The 20,348-nt window shown below is 41.8% G+C and overlaps 1 protein-coding gene across 3 annotated transcripts in view; it reads right to left on the bottom strand.

The window, feature by feature from the left end:
• Positions 1–15,715: 15,715 nt before the first annotated feature.
• NOM1 (nucleolar protein with MIF4G domain 1) overlaps positions 15,716–20,348 on the bottom strand; it is a 231,761-nt gene continuing 227,128 nt past the window's right edge. For 2 of the 3 annotated variants that reach the window (XM_069211147.1, XM_069211148.1), the window contains exon 11: positions 15,716–16,397. In XM_069211147.1, the coding sequence (XP_069067248.1) occupies positions 16,220–16,397 (178 nt within the window). In that variant the 3' untranslated portion in view covers positions 15,716–16,219. The remainder of the gene's footprint in view (positions 16,398–20,348) is intronic. The other variant, XM_069211149.1, reaches the window with a different exon arrangement.

Raw genomic sequence — 20,348 nt, 5'->3', positions numbered from 1 at the left:
TAACACAACCTACCTAATAACCAGAGGTTGCAATACCTCGCAGCAGGAGATGATCTCTTTCCCTTCTGCTGTTACTGGTAATAAATTACTGAAAGATCCCAAACCAGTTTAAGCTCAAGCAACCACGAGCCTTATAACCTTGCAGCTACCTCCGCTATGTACCCCCTTTGTGATTGTGCTAAAAAAAATGTTCCATCTCTACACCATAACCAACCTGAATCTGAATCCCGAATGAAGAACAAAGTCACACACTGGCTAGGTTCCTCTCTTATAAATTTGAGCCGTGATGCTCTTTACAGAGCGTTAATTGGTGTCCATAGGGTGTTCTGGCTAGGCACTAGCCCAAAAAGGCAGGAAGGGGACTGCGTGGCCATAAATTTTCGGGACCCACAGTTAGTGGGTCATATATTACACAGATTGTCCAACCTTGAACACCCTAAGTACAGTACAGAGATTGTCCCATTGGTGTTTGTTTATAAACAAAAACCAGACAAGTCGTTTAACCCTGCCCTCCTGAGTTCTTCAGGATCTAGGCCATTTATCATCTCGACACAAAATTAATTTTCTCCCTTAGCTGAGATTGGTTGAACTGGATTGCAAGAAATCAAAGCCCAAAATAGGAGACAACGCTCTTGATAAATGATTTAATGGGCTGAAACTGAGCAAGATAAGAACAAACCTTATTGATGGAGACTTCATTTTCGAGACCAGCTGCCGCCATCTCCTGTCTAGCTCTATGGCTCGATTGTCAGATCCCATCATCCAGTTGCATAGTGCTGACTGTAATGCCAATGCTGACAGATCAAGGTCCCCCAATAATTCAACAAGTACAGTTCCAATATCTCCTGCTCAGTTACCAGAATCAGGAACTGTGGTGAGTAATTGGGTATGCATCTCTTCAGTTGCTTCCGATTTGAATTTACTTTTTTGGAACATTTCTGGTATCTCTAAAATGTTGAATGATGTCAACTAGATTAATATTATCTCTATCAGATTGTTTGTTTACAGGAGGCATGGTCTTGTAGTAACCTATATGTTAATGGGTTCTACTCTGTGACCACTCCAGCCACCCGACAACATCTGGGCATCACCATGGCAAACTGTTAAACTTCATTAATGTGGATACAACGGGCAAGATAATTAGAACATTTTAAAATTCATCTTATTTTCAGATAATCTGCCTATCCTTTGTCCCATCCCCGCTTGCTGTACTGATTCATTTTCTATCATAACAATTTCAATAGCAGCAATGTTTCAATGGTGGGGCCCCTTGCTCAAGTACTTACCGATTACTAGCCAGGCTAAATAGGGAATATGCTATAGTATGGGGAAGAGACTTTAAGTCCCAACTGTGCCCTATCTCTAATGAAGTGTGTGGGATTGGGGGATAAAAGGACTGAGAATCACTCCAGTTTAGAACACAATCCATGTGGCGGCATACTAAATAGACTAATGGTGACTCATAATAGTTGGCTCTTTCCTTCATAACCACCATATCACGTGATCAAGGCTGTGTTGACAGTCGAAATGCGCTGTGATTAAAGCTTTTGCTTTACTTTTTTTTAAAGTCCTGAGTGCGTGATCTCTATTGCTTTTTGTTTGGATTAAATTTATTATTACCGGTCTGCTCTTGACGGTTTTCCCGCCACCCCTCGTGAGCCATTTTTGAGCCCGGAATGAGCATTGGATATTTTATATATATATATATATATATATATATATATATATATATGTTATTCTATGCTTAACATGTTCATAGGTCATTGCATAGCTCCTAAATAAATTGTTCTATTAGATACATATGAATCCCTGCTCTCATTTTATATCACACTTTGTCTACCCATCACCACAGGTCAAGTCTCTATCAATCTATCCTCCATTCCCACTCTGACTCATCCCAAATCCATTCTACTACTTTCATCTCCTAAATAACCCTGCCTAAGCTCTTCCCTCCTCTTCCACATCTAACTCACCAAAACCTCACTTTACTACCATGATCTCCCAAACAACCCTACTAAATTCTCCCTCAGTTATCACCGTTAACTCATCCACAACCCCTCCTGCGACTATGATCTCCCTAACTCTTTCCAGACTCTTCCCTCTTTCACCCCCCCATTACTCATCCCAAGCCTAAATCCTATTACCATAAACTCCATATTAACACTTCTGGATTCTTTCCTCCTCCACCCCTCCATTACTCCAGTCAATCCAACTAACAAACTCACAAATCCGCAGGTCAAATTAACTCATAACACTAAAACTGTACTCATATTTCCCTATACTAATCCACCACTAATCCCTTTTGGGTTCCGAAGTAGCGCACTACTCGCCGAAAAGCGCTTCGATGCCTCGTCAGGGGTAGTAAGCGCTATATAAATACTATTACAATACAATAATCTTGACCTTAGTTTGGATCTAGCCTACCAGGACGCCACCAGGCAGGTGACATTTACAGGGAAGGGTATTGACTATATTGCCTTATCAAAGCTTGGGACAGAAAGGTTTCTAAGTTTTCCAATGTTGTATCAGTGGATCAGAAACCGTTACTTCGGAACCTACTTTTTGGCCTGCCATTACCACAACACAATCATATAGTCTCCCCAATTGAGGATATCGGACACTGGGTATAGGTAAAAAAATGGCAGAACAATGATCCTGAAGAACAATTTCATCTCTAATTGTGGACAAAAAAAATGGAGCATTTTAAGATCTGTTTGCATTATGAAGCCATCAGACTAGATGTACTGGGGGCACATAGTGAAATCTGCTGCTGAGCGTAACACAGCCATGGGGTGACCCTAAACCTAAGAAATGGTTTGATAGGCTTTGCTTGCAAGCACACAGTAGCCTACTAAGGGCTGTACAAAGTCACCAAGAGATAGGAGGAAGTAAGAGCATGTAGTAAGCAATATAAAGATACAGTCAAGGCAAGGAAAGATGCAGTTAGACAGGAGATGTGGGAGCAGTTAAGGAAGCCGTGTGTCGTCAATGATGTGTCCACATTTTGGCAAATAGTGAATTCCTCTTTCTTTGAGAACAGCCTTAGCACTGTCATCAAATATTTGGGTGACCCATTTCACTTAGGCTTACAATTACCAACACCCTAAAGGCACGAATAACAATACATGAGAAATCCCAGTTAGCCCTGGAGATGACAGTCAATTATTGATCACAATGAAGGATATACCAGCGGTGGAACGGTGTCTGTGCAATAAAGCCCCAGGCCCTAATGTGGTTCATATTTACCTTTTTAAGGGCAATCTTGATCTTTGGACTAGTAAACGTTCAGCGTAGCGCAGTCTGTGTGGGCCCACCCAAGTCATGGTCAAATGCAATTAGTGTTCCTATATTTAAGAAGGGGGACCTAGGGATTTCCTGTGTTATCACCTGATTTCCCTCACTGATTCAACAGCTAAAGTTTTGAGCAGAATACTGCTAGATCAGTTGGAGAACTGGGCTACTTGAAAAGGACATCTTAGCAGTATAGAATGGGTTTAGGCAGGGTCTGGGAACAATAGACCAGTGCTTCAATCTCCATCTCCTGATAAGCAATTATGTATCCATTTAGTGTGAAGGGTACCTTCATCTTTTCTTCATGGATCTCAGCACAGCATTTTATAACATCATTAGAGGCAGGCTATGGAGGATGATGTTAGCAAAGGAAACTGATCTGAAGTTCATTTATCAGCTCTCCAGATTGCATAAGGATGTAGAGGGATGTGTCGGGTATGGCCCTAATGGCGAATGCATACCCCCCAATTAAGATCGGGAGGGTGTTAGAAAAGGTTGTGTTCTGACCCCCTTCCAATTCAGCCCATATATAAATGATCTTGGCACATATGTTCTGGGAATAGAGACCAGATCCACCTAGCATAAGAACCAGGAGTCACCAAGTTCTGACATACACTGACAACTGTGTTTTTATGTCAATAACTAGGATGGTCCTCCAAAGTTTGTTGGACAGATTTGTTGTGTTTATGGGTGATCTGAGAATGTCCACCAACAGAACGAAATCTTTTTCTAAGGTTTGTGATCTCCTGTTAACTAAGCCTAGTCTCTTTTATGTCAATGGCACCAAATTTCAGCGCTTTTCTGAGGATCCCATTTGACAATATGAGTACTTGGAAACATTTGAGGAGAGAGATTTGTGCAGTTAGAACAGACTATTGCATCTTTAAGTCTGTCACCAAACTGGGGGTCATGATCTTCGGTGGTAATAATCAAAATATATATGGCCAGATGGATCTTGGTCACTTCCTAAGATGCAGACATTTGGGGGGTCACTGTGATTCTGCACAGTTGCAAACCGGTGAAAATATTTTTGGGGAGTAGACTGCTTTTACTATCGAGGACTGAACTGACCTCAATATGTCATGAAGAACTAGGCCTACAACTTCTAGGAGAGTCCATAAATATTGTACTGGCCCTGTTACGGATCTCAGTCTGGTCCAGGCCAGAAGCTTTACTTAGCCAAATGGTGGCAGTCAATTGTCTGAATCTAGATAAAGCTTGCAACATCAAATGGCTGTTCCATGTGAAAGCCTAATTGAACTCAATTGGAAGGCCAGATCGCTATGATAATCCACAGAACGTTAATATAGCCACTAGTGTCTCAATTAACGGATCTCCTGGCAAGGGAAAGAGCAGCAGGAGAGTTTGGCGAGAGAATGGTAGAAGCATACATTCCACTCATTACGACTCATTATTTGGAACCATACTTGTATAAGGTACTTAGACATCTGAGGTATTACTTGATAAGATTTTGACTTAACATGGCCCACTTACTGGTATCCTACCCCTCTGAGGCCTACCATGATAGAAAGCTGGTCTCATACCAATGTATTCCAGCATCACTTCAGTCACAATTGTGTCTTTTCTTTTTGTGATTTATGCAGGACTCCACAGAAGATTATAATATCCCAATTAAGAAGTCTTAGTATTAGAGTGTGTAAAGCAGAGCTACATGATCACCAACTGTTGCAATCAGATGTGGTGTACCATACCGTTTTCAGATTTATTGCAGCAGTAGTACGGCTGCTCAAACTGGTGGGCAAGTAAACGTAGACAGATACTAATTAACATGCACTGCTAGCGGTAATTTTATTTTTTGCATTCTTGCATGGTCTTATCTCATATGGATCACTGCAGATTTGTCTAAAATGGGAGAACTCATTAGGTGCTCGCATTGCCTACATCATACATGCCATATTATAAAATAGGGTGGGTAAGGCTGAGAGTGTTAGTTGTTTTTCTGTTAATTTTACACGTTTTACTGGTGAGTTGCATCTGTCTTGATTACTAGATGCTCCTAAACGCTAGTTGTCTTTCACACAACTGCATATGGGACAATGGTGCGTTGGCATTGAGGTTTTAATACATGGAGATCTTATGCTGTGATATAATGTGATTTTGATTAATTTGTTCACAATTATTTTTTACTGTACTCTTTTATGGTTTTTAACCAAATAAAGATCTTCTTGACTGACTACAATGTAACACAGGGACTTGCAATGTGGCTTTACATTGCTTGGTAAATGTGACCTAAGGATTGCATTGCTCTTGCGATACCATGCGTGATGTAGGGGCAACGCAATCCAATGATAAATGGTATCCCTAGCACCAAAAAGAGGAGAGTCAGCAGATAAATAAGTAGCAGTTTCGAGAACTATGCCTGCGACGTGATTTTGAGCACATAACTCATGACAAAATTTTAAGAGACCAGGTAATGATGAGAACAAATCTAAAAAAGTCCAGAAGCAGCTGGGGGCAAGGACAGAATTAAGAACGCAAGCAACAACGAACTGCCAAGAGTAGAAGGCAGTGAGAAAAGTATGAATACGTAGTGCAGAAGGAACTTTGTAATGAATTAAACATTTTTTAGGAAGCGCTAAGTTTAGAAACAAAGTTGTAAAAAAGTGTTGAGAGAAAGCCATAGTTTAATAATAAAAATAAAAAAAGAGTAATGTTGTTATAGGTGTAACAGTTTTAATCATCTAGCAAATGCAAAACAAAATTGTCCTGCTTTGAATAAAATATGCAATAGGTGAGAAGGCAAGGATATTTCGGGACAGTATGTTGGGAGTTCAACAGAAATGGGAAACTGTAAAGTGGACATGTTTGAAACCGTATGTACTGAGTAAGTAATATGTTGTATAATATATACGGGATTGGAGCTGTCTAAGGTAGAAGGGTGGAGCAGAGAGATGGATGGTGTCCTATGGTCACAGGACATTATGACGCTCTGAAACTGAGTACACAGCAATTGAGGGCAAGCTGTTGGCGAGTACATGGTATGCTAAGCATTATAGGGTGTACTAATAGGGCACGAAGCCTATGATACAAATGGACCACAACTTCTGGTGAACATGTCCAGAGGTGGCAAAAACTTTGACAGTGACCCTGATAAAATTAGAATTTAAGTTATAGGCGAGGTATTAATGGAAAGAACATGCACTTGGCAGAATGAGTAGACAAGTGGATGGCTTATCCAGATTGCCTTTTGGCTTAGTCGTATGAAATTTAAGGTAGCATTTACTTATGATGATGTAGTCCAATAAGTCAAGAATCTTTGCCTGGGCCATGGAGTCCCTTGTAGCTCAGATCCAGAATAATCTTGGCACACATGGCATGATGATGAGGGGACAAAGAACCACAAATTAGCCTTGTTTGCAGATAACATCCTCTGCTTTGTCAGGGACCCAGAGACCCAGACACCACTTTACGGAAACTCCAGGTGGAGCTAGACTGCTTCGCATTAGTGTCAGGCTTCAAAATCAATTAATACAAATCCCAGGGAATTGAGGTGGTGGATCAAAAAGTTCAACTACATGGTCTCAATGAACAGGGTGGGCACATCTGGGCAGAAACCACCATACCCATTCCTCCTCACCTCTCTAATAATCCAGATTTTCCAACTGGGCTGCCAGATGTGGAACCGATGTCAACCAACTTGCCTGAAAGAGTTTTACAATCGGGAGAACCTACGACCAAGAGAGAAGCTAGCTGAGAGCTTCGCTCTGACTGGGCAAGATACATATAGACTCACGCAAGCCCGAGACTGGGCAAGGACAGACCTGCTTGAAGAGTGTTCCAACAGGAAGAAGCACAAATCAAATCCTTAAACACCAATACTATCAGACGGAAAGGCATCTCCTGGCTCTATCGTTACATACCAGATCTCACTCCCCTCAAAACACATGCTTATGTGACACAGTGGGAAAGGGAGGCTGGGGGTGGAGATCTCACTCGGAGATCTGTAAGGCTATATGGCAGAGGGCCTCAAAATCCTCCATCTGTCTCGGATATTAAAAAAAGCACCTATGAAATACTGACACAGTGGTATTACACCCCGTGCGACTGCAAAAGGAGTTCGGCAGCCCCGACACATGCTGAAAAGGCTGTCGGGGTGCCCCTTTTTTAACACACGTGTGGAGAATGCCCACGCATTCAGACTTTTTGGACAAAGTCCTTCTTATGATACGGTCCATTTCAGGTGTTACCCTGCCCCATGACCCACTACTTACCTTGCTGGGAAACCCTGGGGAACAGGGAACATACCCCACATCTATACTGATGGGGAAAATGTTCTCCCACTTCAGCTGCACATTTGAGAAGAGTCCAGGTTTGGAAACAACCACAGGCACCTACACTTAATATATGGTGGGTGGAAATATGGTTAATATAAGCAATGGAGAAACTTACAGCACTGTTCAATGACAAGACTTCCAAATTTGACAGAACTTCGCGCATTCACTAATCACATAAAACGAATGCAACAAACATGCGGAGACATGATGATGTCCAAGACTCCGTGAGCCTCCAGCATTTGTGAAATGACCACCCCCGACATTGAAAGCCAGTCATCCCAAACAGCACAACTAGAGTAAAATTACATCATTATAATTGTATGACCAGGATGAAACTTGATTTTGCTGCGGCCTATTGGCCAGTCACTCTACTAAGAACTAAAAAAAATGGCTCACCGGGGAGCCCTGCTGAAACCCTGTAAAAGTGAATTTATATACTGCATACTTTAACAGAAAGTGATGCCAACGGGTGCGGCCTTTCCAATGTTAAAACTTTAAATGAATTTGTACAAAAAAATAAAAAAAGGCTACTTTGAAACGACTAATGGGGGAATTTTTGAATCAGTAACTAAAGGAATATAAATCCTTACGTGAAGTGAATATTTACATAGGAGGAGCCTGGCCAGCTGATAAATGTCTTAGGTGCTGCAGCCAGTCTTCAAGCACAATCGAAGAGAAGCTCTGGTTAATCATAAAACGGTGATCAGAGGCGCTAAAATTGTGCCATAGGTGGGTCTATGATGTAAGAACATAGCAATATGTCACAAATACCATAACGACATGACTGGTCCAAAAAGACAAGAGAACATTTTTGATGGCCTGACCCGAAGCTAGGAAATGTGAGTGAGAAATTGTACGATATGCAATAGATGTGATAAAAATGTAAAGTTGTGTACTGATCCAAAACCGCCTATTTATTTAACAATAGGGCCATGGAAGACGACCACTATCGATTTCAGGGGGCCAACTATAATGGTGTCTCAGAAGTCGTCGTACGTGATAGTAGTAATGGATTACTATTCAAAATGCCTGAAGTCTCCACGTGAGGGACAGTAACATCAGCAGTAGTGATTGGATTCCAAAATATGTGTTTTGTATAGATTGATAGGCACGTGCAATTGTGCTGCACAACAATGTGAAATTCAAGTTAAAGAAAAGCACCATATTTTTTAACAAGTAGTGAAATCAGATATAATTGTGTTGGGTTCAATCATCCTGTGCGATTGGTCAAGTTGAGCAACTTAATAGGATTGTGATGGAGTCTTTCCAATTAGCTATTAAGATGGAGATTTATTTCCGAAAGGTTTTACAGGCTGTTAGCGTTGTTAATCCTAATGCAGTTAGGGGAATAATAATAATAAAGAGAAATAATAAAGAGATTTGTAAAGTGCATGGCTTCCACAACAGGAGGTGTCCCAGTGCTAGAGGAAACAGTTCTATTGAAGCACCCCAGATTGCCTTGTGGTGACATTACCTGCACTTAAAAAGCCAAGTTTTCAGATCCTTGCGAAAGGTTGCTTCTAAGGGTTCTTTCCTAAGGGACAGAGGGAGGTAGTTCCATCTCTTGGCCGCCAGGACCCCCAAAGAAGGTGCCCCCAGTTCAAACCTTTTTAAAAGGAGGGATGACGGCCAAACAACTATCGGCGGACTATAGATGCCTGCCAGGAACATAAAATGGTCCTTTTCCACTGAGAATTTTATGGCAGAAGCACATTGCCTTGAAGGCTACTCTTTCCCTTAGGGGAAGCCAGTGCAATTGTGCTAATGCTAATTTACTCTGGTCCTGTTTGAGAGTTTCAACAACAATCTGGCTGCTGTTTTGTACCCACTGCAACTTTTTGAGATGGTCTTGAGAGAACCCCTAAATACAGGATATTTCAATAATCCAGTCTCGAGATTGCTAATGATTGTATCACGGTCTTCCTGAATGCTTCTGGCAGCAGGCCTATAATCTTTTTTAGGGACCTTAAAATCCCCAAACCATGGCCTGCTAGGCTAGATATTTGATGCTAAAAAAACAGCTGTGAGTCGAACCAGATTCCAAGGTTCCTTCCTTTCAGTTTGGGGCTAGGCACAAGCCCCAGCAAATCAGACCAACCTGCTGGCCACATTGAAAGCTGTTTACCAAAGATGACAATTCCAGTTTTCCCAGCATTCAATCTGAGGCAGCTGTGGCATACCCAATCTGCTACCTCCATCAGGCAAGAGCTGAGACGGGTTGCGGAGTTCTCTGGATCCTGAGACAGAGTAATAATCAGTTGTGCATCATCGGCTTAAATCACAATGATAAAAACACTTTGCTTGACGATATCAGCCAGGGGTTGCATGTATAAGTTAAACAACGTAGGGCTCAAAGAAGAGCCCTGAGATACCCCCCCTGTTGGAGTGGGAAGATCTTAGATCAACAAGGTTTTTGAGCCACCTGAAAGGTGCGATCTCGAAGAAAAGAGGCGATCTATCGTAGTGCTGTACTTCCTATCCCACTTCTCCATAGCCACTTCAGTGCCAGGTCATGCAATACCATATCAAAGGCTGCGCTGAGGTTTAGTAGTAGTGAGGCTGCCGTATCTCCTCTGTCCACTACCTGCCAGATGGTTTCAGAGGTTAATAAGAGAGCCAACTTTGTACTATACTGACATCTAAACCCAGATTGAACCTTATACACAAGCCTTACCAGCTGAGCCAGAGCCTCTCTTGAGATCGAGGTAAAACAGGAGAGCTTTGAATTGTCATTTGCTGAATAAAACCATCTTTCGAGGCAGGGGGTTTCTCTTGTCTGTGTGGGAAAGGAGGCATATATTGTAGCCACCTTGTCATAGAAATATTGGGCCAGGGTCTACAATGCATATCAGGTGGCAGGCCAACTGCTGACACTCTCTCTAGTGATGTTAAAGACTTAACTATTGCAGAGTTTGTGGGATGAGTTCTGCGCAGTCTCAGTCCCAGAAGCATAAAAGACCTGTCGCATCTTTTTTATTTGCCTATGATATTGCTTCAAGTATATGGCCTTCCTGGCGGGCTTATAGTTAGTGCACCCTGTCGTCACACCCACCGACAAGGAGTGAATGTAGGAAGGGAGAGCAAAATGATCTGACCATGGAAGAGGAAAGGGAAGATCTGCATTTAAGCGCAGCTAAATTAGAAAAAATAGGGTCTAGGGTGTGACCACGTTTTTGTGTTGGTGATTGAAGTAGCTGAACCAGCTGCAAAGCCCCCAAGTCTGCCATCAAAGCGGTAGCTGATTGGCAGGCTTCTTTATTAAAATGGAGGTTGAGATCTCCGATGATTGTGAAGTTAGCGTACCTCAAAAAGTACGCAGGCAGAGCATCTGTGAGTGAGGTTGCAAAATTAAAAGCTGGACCCGGTGGGCGATAAATTAACGAGCCTGTCATTGAGAAATTCTCTGCCATGGCAAGCTGAAATAGGGTGGCTTTGCAGCGCTCAATCCTGACTTCCATAAGCAAACATCCCAGTGTTCGCTTAAAAATGATGGCAATCCTACCCCCTCTTTGTGTGACTCTATCCCTTCTTACTATAGCATAACCCTCAGGTCCTCAAGTAGAGCTGTGAGCACATCGGGGGCTGACGAGCCCATTTGCCATGCTTCCGTTAGAAAAACAGCATCCGGAATGTAATCCGTAAGAAGGTCATTAACCTCTAGTTTATGCTTGGTTAAGGAACGGTAGTTAGTGGAAAAAAAGCGTGGTGTGTGCGCTGGCCCAGATGTCTTCAATTCCACCTCTGTGGGCTCAGATGCCGGCTGGAAGGTGAAACCACACTTCAAGAGCCTCCCTGCTCCAAAACCAGTCTGACATGGGTCCTCACAAGTACCAGGGGCCAGTGCTCTTAAATCTGCCCCCCAAAATTGTAGGCTCTCTCTCCCTTGCCAACCAGGGGTCCTGGCCCCATTCCGGGGTGGATGGGTGCAGACGGACTTGCCTTAGGCACTCCTTTAGCGTGCCAGCGGCACAGCTGATATAGATAATAGGGCACCTTGTGGAAAGTCTGAATTATTGAGGGGTCACAAATCTGCACCAAGCTGGTGTTATGGAGGTTGACTAATAGGCAAGAAAGTAAATGGAAGAGGATAAAGATATAGGAGAAAGTTAGGAGAAAGTTAAGAATTATTGTAAAAAGATAAGTTAGTAAGTGGATGACAGGAAGTGTAACAGAGATTCCAAGATGACTGAAGTTGGAATTGGACAATGGGCCAGGATCAAGAAACCTAGTGATTTAAGGAAAAAAACTGCACACTGGAAGTGGTGGAAATTCTCAGGACCGCAGTCAAGTTTGAAGACGGCAATAGATTTGGAATTTGATAAGACTTTCTAAGTGTCAGGATGTGGGGATGCTGTGGTCCTAAAGGTGAGTTAAGCTGGAGGCAACAATGTGAAGGAAGGTGGAATGTTTGCTTTAAGATAGATAAAAAAAGACGCATATGGGCATCAAAAGATTGTAGATAGGTGGGAAGAGAAGTATGATGAAGTACTAGGTGAGTATGGAAGTTCATTAGGGAATTTTTGAAGGAATCCAGAAGGTAGTGAGGAATGGAAAATGAGTTGTGGCTGGGTCTGCCTTAACCACCGGCTGACAGCTAGGTTTAAGGAATTTGTGTTGGGGTACTATTAGATGTGTGTACCTAGGGTTGCGTTTGTTTTATTTTTCTTTTATTGTTAGACGGGATGTTGTATGTTATGGAGTATGAGGTATGAATAAATTTGGAATGTGGGTGCGCCTGGAGATAGGCTCTTGAAAGTTGGAGTCTGAACATTATCAGTTGCCTTCTTGCCCATCTCAGTTCGAAGCAGTTTCAGGTTGCTCTCTGTATTAGGCCTTTGGTTGCAAATAAAATAACCTTATCTGTTACCCGGTTTAATATCATTAGAAGGCAAAGCCATGAGAAATTTTGCTGTTGTGGTGACGTTACGGTTTGTGTTCTCAGAGGCAAAGGCGCTCTGAAGCCCTTTGTGCACCACCAACTCAGCTCTGCATCACAAATGCACTAAGGACTCAAGGACAGTCTAGCAAAACGCACCTCGGGGGGGGGGGGGATATATATATATATATATATATATACATACATACACACACACAAGTTAGACTGGGACTCGGGGTACACTGCACTGCTTTCGGAATAAATGCAAGTCTGACTCAGAGCACATAAAGGGAGAAGTTTTGATTGGTTGAGGGCGGTGGCTCCTTGCTCTGTGTCAAGAGCTACTTTCACACAACTCTTCACTTATGCTCCTCTTAATAACTTTTGTCCCAACCGAAATTGCTTTACTGGAACACGACAAACCCAGGAATCACCCCCTCAAGCATGCTCGTGAGGGCAAATCAGCCTAAGCAATAACAGCGCCAGTTTAACGGAAATATTTTTGATTTTATGCCGGGGGTTCCCTCAAATGTTCTGAACACGCCCATTGCTTAAGTTTTCCCAGTTCTTTCATGCATCACTGCAAACATGACTTCAGTTGACAAATGCTGCAGAAAATAAAACACACGCCCACATCGATATCTCCCTTCTTAAAGGATAGCGATATAACAGTTTAGGCTGAGCCTGTAACAACGTGCTTAATATTACAGGAGCACGGAGTCTGGGAACTGAGGCACATGGTAAAGGCAGTGCATGGAGAGAGCGAGGGCACACAGGAACCCCTACTAACCATGGAGAGGGAGTCCCTTGCCCACTTGGCTGAGGGTGGTGCCGGATTTAACCCGTAAAGTCTGATGAAGCAGAAAAGGAAAGACTAACAAACATTTATATATCATGTAACAAAATCGCATAAGACAATGCGATTTTAGCAAAGAAAAATAATGCATGTAGAAAATGTGCCCACGAAGTAGGTCGCCATTAGTATAAACAAGCTTAATTAATCATGAAAACCGACAAATGTATGAATATGTCATAATTGAAGCTATATTCTATGATTTTCTCGTTAAACTGTTATGTGCTTAGCTTAAATTTAGCAGAGGCTTTGGCCTAGTTGCCTGGTCTCAATTTTAACTGCGTAGTTTTCACTTGTATTAACAAAGACGTGTTTTGAATCTTTAAAAGCTGTATTTTTCCAGTAGAATGACTAATACACTTATCTCAAAGTTGCGTGCTAGGCAACTTTCATCCCCTTTGAAGCTCAAGGTCAGTTTCTGCAGGTGCAGACAATGAAGACACTGATGTAGAATTAATTGGCAACTTTGTTGCTAATTATGTTCCAAAACTCCAAGGACACCTTATGCGTAGATGAGTATTAAGAGAAAAGACACTATTCATTGGTCAAAGAGAAATCACCCCATGGGCCCTCCAATTGAAGAACCTGAAGAATTTGGAACTTTTCTTACTTAATCCCATCGGACAAAGAGAAGCCAGCCATTTTCTTTGATGACATTTTGAAACCAGATTTGAGAAGCCATTTTGATGACACACTGATGCTTTTTTTCTATCCCAGAGAGAGAGAGACTTTAAAGAATTCTCACCCTAGAGACTTTAACTTAACTTTACTTTGCTTTGCCCATACAACAACTTTTGCCCCCCCCCCCCATTTTCCTTGCTGCTGCAAGGAAAACTTGACTTAAAGTTTGCCCCTTTGAAGTCTGCCCCATGCTGATCGAACCGGTACCTGAAGGACGAAGACTTACCTTGAATGCTGATTGTATTTGGTAATTATGAAAGGATAAAAGTACTAATCATTGTGTTTTCCTTCTTAGGTACCAACTGCTTATTTTGACAGAGCCCAAGCTAGAAGTTTTCTAAATTTATGTTGAATAAATTAGTTTTGCATGAAGCCCCACATGCCAATGCTAATTAGAAGTTATTTGAGGTATTCATTTGATGCACCGTGCTAAATTGAAATCTTGTTATGCTGACCGATGTATACAATTAGTCAAATTCAGATAATTTTATTAGTGATTTGCATAGCTATATCTGAGTGTATAATTATCCTAGTTTTACGTAGGTTGTGTTTCTTCCGTCGCTATGGACAGACAGTAATGTTTGTATATGTGTATCATTTGATTTTGAGACTTACTTACATTGTGCTAGCTTTGTTAATATAGGGAAATAAACTCATTAACTTTTCTGTCATGGTGTGTCAAATTACTGATTTCTGTTTAACTAAATTGTTGATTGATTACTAATTGAGTATTGGTTTTTGATTATAAATGAATATTGATCACTGATTCGAGGGATCTGACGATTTCTTTGGATGAGGAGAACTCAATCCGGTCAAAAGGTTCACCGACCTCCGGCGTGTCCAAGTATAAGTAATTTACAAGGACTGGACGCGCTATCCAGTCGCTGGCATGTTTCCAAGTGTACTCTTCGTATACTACGGATGAAAACAAGGCTCCATGGGGTCCTTTTTAAAATCCCGGCAAGCTCCTAATTTAGATGTCAGAAAGGCACGGAGAGGGGCGCCATCTGAACTTCCATCTGTTTGCAGTGTTACCTGCACACCATATCCCCATAAAGTTCTACATTAGTGCTTTACAGAGGAGAGAAAGTGTTCCCACAGCAGTGATTTTTAGCACTTTTGGATGTCTGGATGGAAGTCTCCTTCTCGTTCTTTGACCAAAGTTAAACAAAAAAAAACTGCAATGGAAATCAAAAGCATCACACTTTCCCGGCTCAGAGTGGCACCTGCCTTTATCATAATAGAAGGTTGCTCCTCACCTAGCGCTTTTATCCAAAGTGCTCTACATATAACCACATCGTGCCGAACCCAGTGATCTGCGTCAAAACCCATGTGAAGAAAAAAAAAAAGCAGTGCTTGAAGTGCCTATGCATATATTGGCCTTTATGTCGCAAAGAAGTTTAGCATTGGAGGCATGAACCCCAAAGTACGAAATATGCCCTTTAATAACAGACCGGCTGTACACAGGATTCTAATGTGAGGCGGAGGTCACGAAGATATTATCCTGTTGACTAAAAAAAATCGACCATCATATACACACACATTCCCATCATTAAATTCAGGTATGTGGTAGAAATTTGACATAATGCTCAGTGACATTATTGCACACTTACTTGAAAATTTGTTTTCTATTCAGGACTTGTGCTAAACAGGAAAAGAAAACCCTGCAGTAAATGTCGTGTCACCAATGAATTCCAAAAAGGTGTGCTTTGCCACGTGTTCGAACTGAGGCTTACGAAGAAGTGATTTTATTTTCAGTCATTGCTTGTTTAAAGTTTCAATGGCAAAGATGGTGCGCACACAATCCCCTGTAATTCGGCTACAAACAGTCCCAAGAGACACATAAGTAAAAAAGCACACAGAAGAGCACGCGTCAAAAGGGCTATGAAATATAAAATAAAAGTGCTAAGGGTAACTCCAAAAACAGAAAATCTGGCTGCTCTGACACGAAGGAGGTACCGTCGACGATTGCCATCTTGTGACCGCAGTTGGAATTGCTATCTTATACCAAAATGGCACACAGTGTAAATTCATAGTTTTCCATGTTATATACGAAGTAATTTTTTTTAGCAAAATGTGTATACAATATTCACTAATACGATTCACTGCAATTTATTTACAATTAATAATAGCTGAAAGTAAATACATAAGCCTTAGAATGCAGATCAACTATCTAAAATTAAAATACTTTTTTTTTATATAAAAAAATATAGCTTTGGTATCCTACAACTTCAATCTAGAGTCCTTCGCTTGTAAAGCTGTGGTTGCCAGTTCAACTCTTTCTTCTAGTAAATCGGCTTCCTCTGGACTTTTCTGGACCCGAGCGTTTTTGAGTAAGAAGTGTGTGATGAAAAGCTTCAAACCTTCACGCAACATACCCAACTTTGGGTTGTCAGACACCCTAAAAAGAAAAAAAAAGAAAAATAAACAAACCATCAGCTGCAAATAAACTAACAGGGGAAATGTTATTGCCCACAGTAGATTGCGGAAAAAAAAACTTCCTGAAAGGACGATTCACATTAATTATTGGCCCCGTCACACTCAGTTGCACTGAAAATACACATTTATATTTAATATTTCAGATTTAAGACCACATAAAATATAATCAAAACACTCCAAACGTATACAGCACCTGTTTGTGCTGGACCCGCTGAATGTATGTCAGAACAACGAACGCGTTGTTACCACTAATGCCTTTACCACGAATGCCTTAACAACGATTTTTCCTTGTAAAGCCATTCCTGGTAAAGACATTAGTGATAGACATGCATGGTTCCAGCATGGTTCCAGCATGCGTCCCACCTGGCCCACCACCCCTAAAAATTACCGCAAGCCCCCCCACCCCTCCCCTAAAACCACACCAACCACCCACGCCACTAAAACGACCCCAACCCCCCACCTCATCCCTAAAATTACCGCAACCTCCACCCTACCCCAAAATCTAAAACAAGCCCAACCCCCACCCCATCCCTGAAACCTAAAGTACCCCAACCCCCACCCCTAAAACCTAAAACCACCCGCCCCTAAAACTACCCTGAGCCCCCCCACCCTGCCCCTTAAACCTAAAATTACCTGACCCCCCAACCCATCACTAAAACCTAAACCATCCCAACCCCCACCCCTAAAACAACCCCAACCCCCACCCCATCCCTAAAACCTAAACTACCCCAACCTCCACCCCTAAAACCTAAAACCACCCCAATATCCCCACCCCTAAAACTACCTCGAGACCCCACCACACCTCTAAAACCTAAAAAAAAAACAACCTGCCCCTAAAATTACCCGACCCCCAACCCACCCCTAAAACCACCCCAACTCCCACCGTTAAAATTACAGCAACCCCTCACCCCTCTCCTAAAAACCTAAAACCACCCCAATCCCGTACCCCACCCCATAAAACCTAAACCACCCCAATCCCCTACCCCACCCCTAAAAACCTAAACCACCCGACCCCCCAACCCCAAATACTAAAAATACCCGACCCCCCCACCCGCCCCTAAAACTAAAAATACCCCTCCCCAACCCTAAACCGCCGACCCCCCACCCCTAAAACTAAATATACCCCGACCCCCACCCTGCCCCTAAAACTAAAACCCGCCCCCACCCCTAAAACTAAAAATACCCCAACCCCCCACCCCTGCCCCTAAAACTAAAACCCCAACCCTGCCACTAAAACTAAAAATACCGACCCCCCTCCCCGCCCCTAAACCACCCGACGCCCCTCCTCTAAAACTAAAACCCCAACCCGCCCCTAAAACTAAAAATACCCCGACCCCCCTAAAACTGAAAACCCCAACCCCCCACCCACCGCCCCTAAAACTAAAATTACCCCGACCCCCCACCCCGCCCCGCCCCTAAAACTAAAACCCCAACCCCCGCCCCACTTACCTGACTCGTCGCGTCGTCCTCCCCAGCCGACTCTCTTATTTTGTGCCTTAACCACGCATGTTACGCATTGTTTAGCACATGTGTGGTTAAGGCACAAAACCACAAAGTCGTGGTTAACGAAAGCGTAGTTACGCTTTCGTTGCCCACGACTTCGTTGTTCCGGAGTCAGCATTCAGGGCGTTTCCTGGACCTGCCGCCTTGCAGTCAGTGCTCTAAATGGGCAGGTATTCACAGGTCCTCAGTACCTGCAGTTCTTTAATTTCAAAAGGGGCGCTGCACTTCTCAGTGGATGTTCAATTTTTTTAATGGGGGAGTATCAGCACTTCTCACTCTCACACAGGTGAGGCAAACAATACCTACACTTCTTTAACGTCATTTCAACCACAGGTTGCAGTATTGAATTAGAGTGGAAACCTGCACGGCTCCGGTTCCGCAAGCTACGTTAGAGCTGTAATTGGGTTATGGGGCAAAACCCTTGATATCCTAGTTAAGATTCAATGTCCTGAGCAGCGTGTGTTGGAGAAGACAGCAAAACTACGCACAATTCCAAGCATCTGTAATAGGGGTAATGAGTGGAAGGGGGCCGTAGGTGAAGAGAATGTCATCTCTACAAGTACGAAAGACTGTTGCAGTGTTCTCCACAACCCTACCAAACACCCACAACAACTTTGCGACTTTCTAGAACACTACCTCACCATTAAAGCCAAACACCTGGAAAGATATCTGGGCAAAAAAAAAACCTCAAAGATCTTCAGCTCAACTCAAATGCTTCTTTGATCCCTCCATTCTTTCCTTACAAGAGAATGCTCTTGCTCAATCACCTAACTGAAGATGATTCACCAGTCTCCCAGAAATGTGGTACCTCTGGATCATCAGCAGACCGGTGACCAGCTCACATATTCAAGTATATCTTCATTAACAGATCTGCTGCCACCCTGACAACAGCTATCATAAACCATGGCCTGGAACATGGTAAATTAACAGATACTCTCTAAACCTCCCCCATAATAACTTCTAAAAAAAAAAAAAAGAATCAGGCAACAACCCCGTGGGTTCGTCCATCTTTTGATGGTATCTTGTCAACATTCCCCTATATTTATCTGTACTTAATTATTGCACAACTGTTACAGACCTTTTTACTCCAGAGATCTTGTGAAATTAGGATCTTGTTTATTCACAACATGGATCATCAATAATAAGGCCCACCAGCAATAAACCTAGCAATGCTCCAAGTGCCGTTCAGCAAATCTTCTCCCCCAACATTCCAACATCAACATTTATATCTCCCCAACGTTCTACATTCTAACTCTTACCTCATAACGTATTCAATATATACACAATAATAAACATTTATTATTTTTATTTACACACAAATGTATACATAAAATAAAAACAAAAACTTAATACATAACAAAGACAGAAAATATTTTTGGTACTACCACCTTTCTTCCTGTGCTTGAAATATGTTCACTATTAACATTTTGTGAACTTGTAAATCTTGAACCTGTAATTTGAGACTGAGATATTACATCAATATTACTACCATCCTATGACAGACCATGATGTATATTTGTATTCTGTTGAACCTTACTATTGCCTTCACCATTTGTATTCTGCTGAACATCACTATTATTTTCATAATCTCCCAAACTGACTGTAATACATATCACTAGTTTATACACTCCCTTCTCTTCTGTCAGGTACGCTCTCAGTAAATAAATAAAAATAATCATGTTCCTCCTCACTTGTAAATGTCTGTTTGTCTGTCTATAGCCTTTCTCGATCAGGTTTCAGTAAAAAAACTGCATTTTAACTCTGCCATCCATTATATTTTGACAATAAGGCACTATTAGAAACGCTCATAATGTGTAGAAGAATAAACTGATTCCCTTTTTGTACTTGTACAGGTTTTCTCACTAAAACCCAACCTCCTACTCTAAATACTTTAGATTTTATTTTGTTAGTTGAAGCTTAATACATTTTGATTTTCATTTACTTCTGAACAATTTTGTTTATTTAACTTGCAATTCATCATCATTAATTCCTTTAAACCATTTTTGTGCACTTAATATTTAGAAATGTGGTTGTAAGTATTGTGTTTTATTTTCTACCTCTTAAGAAATAAAATAAAAAGGAGAAAACTCTGTAACTGAGTTTATGGTTTTGTTCTAACTACATAGTTTATCACACAAAAAAAATCACATGCTGACAAATTAGAAGCTACGGCCATCTGTACTCCTTCTTTCAAAAATCTATTTAAACATTCCACTTGACCATGAGAAGATAGACTGTAAAGTGGTGTCTTTTCCTGTTGGATTCCATCTTTATTTAAAAATCAAGACAATTTCTGTGAAATAGGTTAATTACCATTATCCGGAACTAATATTCTTGGCAATCCTTCAATTTCAAAGATTGTTTTTAGATACTCTACAACAACATTAGTAGTTAGGCCTGAAACAGTCAT

This window comes from Pleurodeles waltl, chromosome 10 (assembly GCF_031143425.1).
Source record: "Pleurodeles waltl isolate 20211129_DDA chromosome 10, aPleWal1.hap1.20221129, whole genome shotgun sequence".
Lineage (NCBI taxonomy): Eukaryota > Metazoa > Chordata > Amphibia > Caudata > Salamandridae > Pleurodeles > Pleurodeles waltl.
The sequence above is the reverse complement of the archived record's forward strand: the minus strand, read 5'-3'. Positions and strand labels throughout refer to the sequence as shown.